The sequence below is a fragment of the Sinocyclocheilus anshuiensis genome, unplaced genomic scaffold, assembly GCF_001515605.1.
Source record: "Sinocyclocheilus anshuiensis isolate Anshui unplaced genomic scaffold, SAMN03320099.WGS_v1.1 scaffold387, whole genome shotgun sequence".
Taxonomy (NCBI): domain Eukaryota; kingdom Metazoa; phylum Chordata; class Actinopteri; order Cypriniformes; family Cyprinidae; genus Sinocyclocheilus; species Sinocyclocheilus anshuiensis.
Window position 1 is genome coordinate 243,162 of NW_015549624.1, and position 9,671 is coordinate 252,832.

Consider the following 9,671-nt stretch of genomic DNA (forward strand, 5'->3'; position numbering starts at 1 on the left):
ATTCAAACGTGAGTTTTGAGCAGTGTAGAGTAGCGCTTGTTGTTTGTCATTTCTCCGATCACAAATGCAGACATGGTTTTATGTTTACGTGGCGCAATGTAACGCAACGCATAAAAAGACAGTATAAGTCATTATAATCAGTAATTATGTCCCCACTGGATGCAACAAATGCCTCGTTTATAATGGGTTTTTTAATGTTTTTGTCTCGTCGCTCTATCACAGTATGGTAAAGGGCGTAACATTTCCGTCACACGCTTAAGGTATTCAGCCAATCACAACATACTGGATAGCTGGCCAATCAGCGTACACCTCGCATTTCAGACCGATGAGCTTTGTAAAAATCGACGCGTTTCAGAAAGGCGGCATTACACCAAATACACAAAATAATGTTCTTTTTAGCAACATCATATGACCCCTTTAATAATTAATTATAGGCCTATAATTCATTGTATAAATTAATAGACCTGTTTAAAAAAAAAAAACACTTTTAAAAAACATTTTCAATGAGTAGTAAGCTAATAGCCTAAACTTTATCCTCACAGCGCATCATGAGGGGCAATAATTTCATGTAATTTAATAATAATAGATAATTTAATAATAAAAGTAACCTAATAATAATAATAGGCCTAATAATAAGAAGAATGTAACAGGCCTACATTAATTGGAAATGCTAAATCCTCTTAATATCACCAATTTTTCATGCTTTTGACAATTATCTCTGGCTATCGTCGACACATGATACGATGCAACTCAGCACGGGGAGGTTATTGCGGGGCCCCACCCGCAGCGCGTGCCCATCCGCTATGCCACTATGTGGAAATAGTTGTATGAATTGTTGGCACTTTATCTATTGTAAAAAATGGTTAGAATTGACCATGTTTTCCTGCCAGTTGGCATTGAGAGTGACTGACACTTGATGGTCAGAAAAAATGACTAAATAGATGTGTAAAAAATAAATAAAAATAAAATAAAACAATGAAAAAATAAAAAAATCCCTACTTTCTCTCTTTTATATGTGCGTTCATAAATTGTATTAATTTGTAAGTGTCATATTTGGCAGTTGGCATTCGAAGTTATATTACCAATAACAGTGGCATATGAGAAGTTTAATTCCACAGAAAAAAAAAGTAAAATGTATTTTTCGAAGCTGCTGTATATAAAAAAGTGGCTGTATAAAACACAAGGTGGCTGAATTTGCATGCTGTTTAGATAGCTGAAGCTTATAGGCATTCATTACTTTCACTCAATTTAATTACTTTTTTAGCACCTCCTCTGAACTGTTAAGCCCCCCTCCTTAGCACCCCCAACAAAAAAATCCTGGAGCCGCCACTGCTTGCCACATCATGCTTGAAAAAGACTTGAATTTTAACCAAAAGTGGGGCAACTATGAATTATTTTGATACAGATTTATCTTTTGATTATTTAATTGATTTACCAATCAATGGGATAAACAAAAGAATTTACATTTTCTTGATTTTTTAAATTTTTTTATTTAAACAAAATGTTTTCTTATGTTTTCTATAGTAATTTTACTTGTGCACTTGTGCTCCGTTAAGTGACTGACAAATGTTAGTGTATAGTATCCAGAAGTGATTAATAATTTATGCATTTAGCAGACGCTTTTATCCAAAGCGACTTACAGTGCATTCCGGCATACATTTTTTACCAGTATGTGTGTTCCCTGGGAATTGAACCCATGACCTTTTTGCGCTGCTAATGCAACGCTCTACCACTGAGCCACAGGAACACTGTCACACAGGATTATTAATCGATAATCAAATTCATTGTTGATTATTTCTATAATCGATTATTGTAGGATTTTGCTGATTAGGAAAGAGAGAGAAAAAACTAGTCGCAAATGCCTAAAAAAACAAAAAAAAACACAGATGTATATTCATGATGATTTTGTACTTTTCATTTGGCTCTTAAGCATCAGATTAATTTAGCGATATTTTATCCTTGAGAGCATTAGGACAGAGATGTTTTAATAGCACATTAAAGCATTTTTTATTTAAAAAATGATTTTTTATAAATAAGTACTGACATTAATATAGAAGTAGTTATTTTAGTGCATATAAGTAACAATTTTAGTGAAAAACTGCATGGAAACACGACTTGTTACTTAAAACTGACTGCATTTTGCTTTAAATTATTTTATATATTCATGGCGATTTTGCTTATCACAATGATTTAATGCACTTTTTATTTGGATATTGAGCACTAGATTTAGTGATCTTTGTCTCAAGAGAATTATAGGACGAAGGTTTTATAATATCAACGAATCAAAACTCTTATTCACTGTTTTTCACGTAAGAGTCTTTCTGTTGCATTGGTCATATATTAAAATGTTTTAGTCAAAATATTCATAGATAAATACTGAATACAAGACATCATCATTACACTGGCGCATATAAATGACAATTTTGTGAAAATAGCATATGGAGACATTATTATAAAAAAAACTTATTCAGAAACTTGAATTAAACATTTTTATATATTCATGATGATTTTACTAATCATAATGATTTAAATGCATTTTTATTTGAATACTAAGCATCATTAAACATTAGGACAGAGAAAGCGCAGAATCAAAACTCTTATTTTCTGTATATATTACTGTCTATAAATATTTTCGGAGTCTTTGTTTTTGGCATTTGGCATGTACTGCATTAAAATGTTTTATTTGTAGATAAATACCGACATTTACTGTATATAAACAGTTATTCTGGTGCATTTAAATAGCAATTTTATGAAAAACAGCATGGCAACATGCCTCATTATTTTTTTTAAACTTTGAATGCCTTATGTTTCTTGCAATACAACTTTTAGCTATAATGATCGTTTGGTCAAAATGATGCAAAAAAAAAAAAAAAAAAAAAACGGTCAAGAGTTACAATTTTTAACAAAAATAAATAAAGGGACAATAATTAAACTAAATTTCTCAAAAACAGAGATGTGCTGTACTCACCAGCGTGAAGTTAAGTTACGGAAAATTTTTAACCCAAAGAGAGGGCCATGTGTGTCTCCTGCCCCAAACTCAACCTGTATTAAACATGTACGAATCATGTTTGATTAGAAGTTCAGCAAAAATGATAATGTAGTCCATTATTATGTACAGCATTAACTGACAGCACTTACTTCTCCCCAGCCCTTACATATATTTCACCAATACTCAAATGAATATTTTACCCCTTGTCTGGCAGACTGGGAGAAGTCCTTGGCCAACGTGCCAAAGAAAATGACATTGATTGATGTATGTTCAGCAGTTCTCTGAAGGGGGTCCTCCTCTGAGAAAGAGAGAAAGAAAACAGCAAGGACAGAGTGAGACTGGCTACAGCTTTTATTTCAAGACTCAAAATCTGCAGGGCTGAGAGCTAAAAATCACAGACACGAGCGAGTCTGAAGCATGCTTTGAACAAGCCTCTTTAGGCAATCAAATTGGCCCCATATTGCGCCTCTTTTCTCTAGATGCGGCAGTATACTAGTTAACATTTTAATGGGGAAAATCTATGCAGTCTGGATGGCAGATTTTTCTATACAAATCTTTTCAAACCTGAAGCGGCAGAGCTGCTTTAAACAGGAATGCGAGGTGTGAATGCCAGACAGATTGAGTGTCACTGCTGACAAAACAGATCAGCTTGATACGTCGCAGGTTCGTTCATGATCTCTGTCTTTGAATTTAAATTCAAATGGGGAAACTCACCTTTGATCTCTGCTCTAAGCATTTCGATGCCATCTTTCTGTGCGCAGGATATCACAGGACCTATGTGAACCACTCTAGCCTATTGAGGGCAAAGAACTCATATAAGCACTTTAAAGAACTGAATAGCTATAGTTACAATGTATTAAGCCACTTCCTCAGCATACAGTATAAGCTTAAGAAAATTCTAAATTTGTAAATTGATTTAATGTCCTAAAATTTAAGCTGTTACATATAAATGAAAGATCTGTGAGGCTTGATAAGCTTTGTCAAAAGTATGATGTACTTGTAGTTAATGCAGATGCAGTTCCACATGTAAATGATGGCAGATAATCAATATCAGACGATAACTACAGGCAGTCCAATAATTGGTTTAACCATATTTTTTACTGATTAACAGCTGTCAGTTTTATGGCACCAGTTGGTGGGTCTCTAAGGAATTTCACCCAATAATGATGTTTATTTTTTTGAAAATTATTTAACTTTTTAAAATTAACATATGAGATATGTGCAGCTTAACAATTAGACAGTGTCCAAACCAATTAAAAATGTATTACTAGATTTTTATATATAATTATATATGACCATTTAATTCTCAATATAACTCGGCAAACTGTTAGTATTATTAATATATTTACAAATATAATAATAATAAAATATCTGTCTATATTAACTTTACATGTAATATATGTCTAATAAATCTGTGACCATTCAAATCTTGGCACTTGTTATTATTTATTAGTGCTGTCAAGTGATTAATCGCATTCAAAATAAAAGTTTTTGTTTACATAATATATGTGTGTGTACTGTGTATATTTATTTTGGATATATAAATACACATGCATGTATATATTTCAGAAAATTTTGTTATATTTGTATATTAAATATATTTATATATAATATAAATTATATAAATATACACATGTAAATCTTTTCAAAATATATACTGTATGTGTGTGTATTTATATATACATAATAAATATACACAGTACACACACATATATTATGTAAACAAAAACTTATTTTGGATGCGATTAATCGCGATTAATCGTTTGACAGCACTATTATTTATTAATAATAATCATAATCAAGAAGAAGAAGAATGTTTTACATTTTAATAATAATAATAATAAATTGTAATATCTGTCTATATTAATTTTAAATTTAATATTATGTCAAATAAATCCGTGACCATAAATACTGACCACCAGATCTCATGACGAAACAGCTAGGCATCTATTATTATTATTATTATTATTATTATTATTAAGAAGAAGAAGTTTCAAAAATATAATAATAATAATCCTTGATTTTTGACTAGATTAATAATAAACAAAAATTATAATAATCATGTTTTTATAGTTTAAATATAATGGTCATTTAGTCAAGATTGTGTTAAAGAATCATTCAAAAAAGAAGTTATATAACTGCATATAATAATAAACCATTGTCATCAGGCATGAAGCAACATTAAAAGTTTTAAACAAACAATTAAAGTAGAAATGTTGTCTTGCTTTAAAGAAAAGTATGTAATTTTTTTAAAGAAAACAGTAGGAGCATGAAATAAGTAATACTAAAAGTTTTATTGCAATTCGGAGTATAAAATTCAGAGGAAGTTATGCAAGCATGCATTTGTTGGAGCAGAAACCAGTAAAGAGTGGCTTCAAACCTTGACACATCTGTGTGAGGGTTCAGAGGTCATTGTGAGGCTTGTTATAGATGTGCGCTGGAGATGAGAAGGGACCTTGGCATCTAGGTCAGATGAATCATTGACTTTTTGTACAGGCATGTCCTTTTGATTATAGCCTGTAACAGTAAGAACAAAAATTGATGCGTATATGTTGCCAAGCAAAAGAAAAAATGTGTCATAACAACTTAGATGCATTGATAGCAAGAATAAAGCAACATACGGTACCACAGTCAACATCTCAGAAACAATTAAGCCTATATGGCACCAAGCCACAAAAATAGACGCTTCATATGGTTGACTAATTGAGAATGAAAAATTGCATGTACATGCGTGCGCCCATGATAAACATGTACCAAAACTCATCTTGAGAAAATGGTGGGGATCACAAATTACACTAATTAATTCTGAAAAGTCTACCGGTGTAGCTCGCCTTCAATCAATGGAAGCAAACCTGAAATGAAAAACATCTCAACTCAAGTGGCTCCATTGAAATATGAACGTGTACAACAGCCCATCCTGATGAAGTGGAGTTTCATTCAATGGAGCTGAACATCTGGGAGAGATGCTCCATCGAGGGTCTTGATCTTTTATAGATCTTCTGGCCTTTGCAGCCCTTGAGCACTATAGAGTCTCGACCTCTCGTAAACAACATCTGCTGGATGCACATCACTTTAATCTCTGATGAATCGAATCATAAAACATGACAATAGGTGTAAAAAAGCATTTTTGGTTCAGGAAATTTTTCCTCTTAAGATAAGATTATTTGGGATGCACCGAAATTAAAAATCTTGGCCGAAGAAAATGAAACACTGGGCCGAAGGCCGATTACCGAACACGTTTTTTCACATTTTTTCCCCCATGTGTTTTGCTAATTGCATAAATTAAATAACCAAAATGTGCTTTTTACTGTTTTGTCTTGCTTTTCAAAGAAAAAAATCAATTACAAAACAACAATTTAAAAAATATTTACTTAACACTGAAAATTTTTTAACATTCTAGCAGACATTATACCATCTAGACTTGTGCCGGTATTCGGTCATGCGATATATCACGGTAATGAACATGCACGATATTGTTATCATGGGCACTTCTAAATACCGTGAATAATTATATATTACAAATTATTCAGAATTTTGTCAGGCATGTATTTTTTACTGTACAAATAAATGCAGCCTTGCTGACCAGAAGAGAATTCTTTTAAAACATTATAATATATTACAGATCCCAATTTGAACACTATATGTGAATGTTATAATAAATGTATTAATATAGCTGTTGTAATTATTATCATCATTATTACGGTCTTACTTTTTTTTTATTTGATTTTATAGAACAACAGTAAAATTACAATACTAACATTTATGAATGTTGACGGAGTTCTTGCTTTTTCTCAGCTTTTATTTTGGCAGAAACCCGCAGGAAGACCTCAGTGCAGCTGACAGCAGATATAAATGATTCTCGTTACGAATTTGGGAAGATGTTTGTCGCACGTATCGCATTGTCACACGCCTTTAAAAACTGACAAGTAACACTGTTTCAGCTCTGATTTTCCTCACGCTTTGGACTTTGAACCTAGCTGTGCATGTGTTAGAAAACATAACTTTCTGCTGTTAATTGTTTAAAGGGGTCATATGATTCCCATTTTCCACAAGTTGATATGATTCTTTAGGGTCTTAATGAAAAGTCTGTAACATAGTTTGGTTAAAAGCATCTGAGATCGGCTCGATTTGAGCAAGGGGAAAACATTTAACGAGATTAAAAAAAAAACACCGGGTGGATTTTTATCATTATAGGGTGGTTGTGTACACACACTGCCAACACACATTTCAGTTCAAACAACTTGTAAAAGTGCATGTAGCATCCTATGACCCCTTTAAGGCCATTTCGCAATTTCAATCATCATACAATAACCAGCAACAGCCACCCTTCCTCTTCTCATCGAAGACATGCGATGCAGCACTAAACAGTCTCTCGCTGTCGGTGCTTATAATGATTTTGCATCTTTCTCGGACAGATTTAAATGCTTTCACACTGCTGACATGTTTACTGCATTAGTGCGGGCCTCTATTTGATCGCGTCACGTCATTGTTCAGTACATATTATTCAGTCTTTTCGCTTATTCAGTTGCCGAACATTTGGTGCATCCCTAAAAATTATCATCATATGTAGCTGGTTAGCCTCTGGTCTGCCTGTGTGCGTTCATGTGTTTTGGAGGAGCCGTGGCTTTGGAGAGTGATTTGCAGTGTGGGTGAGATCTTATGCTTTCAAAGTTAGCTTGCTATTACCTTTAAAGTTTGCTTGTGTTAGCTTGAGTGAAATGATATTTTTTCCTGGATCAATAATATATGCACATTTCCTTTTGAAGAAAAGTAGAACACTTTAGCACACAATTTTGAAAAGAGTACCCATTTAAAGAAATAATATACTTTAAAATAACATACTTAATGTAATAGCTTGTTCTTACGTAACATTATACTCAATTTTATTAAAATATACTTCTGTTATTTTGCATGTTATCTGCAATTTATAGTGTTTGTGACCAACATACGTAGGAAATAGTAAATTCAAATACATATTGAAATGTGTTTGAAGTATACTGACGAATGTAATCAAGCATTCATGGTAAACTAAAATATAATTCAATGTAATTTCTATCGAAAAATGAATGTCATGCATTTAAATATATTTGTTATGATGAAGTTGCAATTTAGCACATTTAAAATATATTAACAATGTAATACTGAATAACATATTAAAGGTTAAAATTATAATCAAGTACATAATGTGCTTTAATACGTTAGTAAACACATCAAAATAAGTGTACTTCTTTAAAGCATTACAAAATATTATTAAAACAGCGATTTAAAATCGCTTTGAAGTACAACTTTTATTTTGACATTACAAAGCCCACTTTTTAAGATACTTTTAAAGTGTACTTACTCTAAGCACACATAAGTGGCCTTGTTTTCATTAATATTATATGATCTACAAATTGGGATTTTTAAGATGCTTTTAACATTTGAAGTCCACTGCAAGTGTACACTCAGTACAATTAAGTGCACTTCCTTTTCACAAGTGCATTTCCAATTATGCCATTTTTGGTAATTATGAATCAATCAAAACAATCAGAACATATTGAACGGTGATCCATTTTCTGATTTCACAATGCAAATCACACTGAAAACGTCAGAACAAATATTTGCTCCTCTAAACAGGATATAAAGAGCAGCAGAGCAAGCTGGAAGTGGAACCAATGGACTTCAAAACTGTCGGCTAAGCCTCAACACTCCTGGCAAAACACAGTAATTCTGGACTCGCTTTGGATGAATCTGTTGAGAATACCACCTGACTAGTGGCCTCCAGGTAATTTGAGTCTGAGGCCCCTGGGCGAGTGTGCTAAACTGAGTGGGCTTATGGGTAAGAGTGTCTCCATCTTCACTGACCTTGAAGAGCATTTTTTAAATACACTCAAAATGAAAACCACGGGTGAATGGAAAGTCCACCTCTGACCCAACCTCTCATCGCAACGAAAAGCCGATAAACCAAGCAATTTACACTTCACTGAAAGCACACTGAATGAATCTTAGAGTTGTTTAAAAGAGTTGAAATTAACACTGTCATGTATCTCCTCACCTTCATTCAGAATTAAAGAAGAGTGACAATCAGTGACTGAACTGATTTTCGCATTCCAACTTTCAAACTGTCACTGAAAAAAAAAAACTTATTTAGACGTCTTGGCACTGCGGATATATTTCTTTCACATTTGGATATAGTTGCGCTATTCGCCCCCAGACGACATACAGAAGATATCATTACACAGGGCATCAGGATGAACCATAGTGATGTTGTTAACGCTTATGAATATTCCTACGCATTTCTCCCAGGCACTCTAAAAAGGAAATTGAAACCTCCGAAGTGGAACGGAAAGGAACTAAGCCTGCACAAAGTGAATTAGGCTTTACTGTTAAAAGCACAGAATTCAGGAAAAGAAAGAAAAATCAATACATGGTGTGTCTAATTAATTCCTGAAGGGATTTCTCAACTCCAAACAAGAATTAATTAGCCCAGACATCACGTTTTTTTTCCTCCCTTTTCCAAAATCAGGACCTTGAAACACTCACTCTAGGATTCAAAAATAAATACACCATTTTATACCACATACATCACAGTAACACACAACCAGTTGCATCCTGAATAATCTGAATATGCTTGCTGGACAACAGCTAGATTGCATCTTCTGAAGGAATTATAATGCAGGGCAAAGGAGTTTGTGCCCGCGCC

General features: G+C 33.1%; 1 protein-coding gene across 3 annotated transcripts in view; it reads right to left on the bottom strand.

Annotated features, from left to right (window-relative positions):
* Window positions 1-9,671, bottom strand: part of pot1 (protection of telomeres 1 homolog) — a 45,408-nt gene that overhangs the window by 30,064 nt on the left and 5,673 nt on the right. For 2 of the 3 annotated variants that reach the window (XM_016448444.1, XM_016448442.1), the window contains exons 2-4: window positions 5,370-5,506; window positions 3,704-3,782; window positions 3,190-3,287 (exon numbers count right to left, since the gene is read on the bottom strand). In XM_016448444.1, the coding sequence (XP_016303930.1) occupies window positions 3,190-3,287; window positions 3,704-3,782; window positions 5,370-5,489 (297 nt within the window). In that variant the 5' untranslated portion in view covers window positions 5,490-5,506. Of the gene's footprint in view, window positions 1-3,189; window positions 3,288-3,703; window positions 3,783-5,369; window positions 5,507-9,023; window positions 9,097-9,671 lie in introns of all 3 variants that reach the window. The other variant, XM_016448443.1, reaches the window with a different exon arrangement.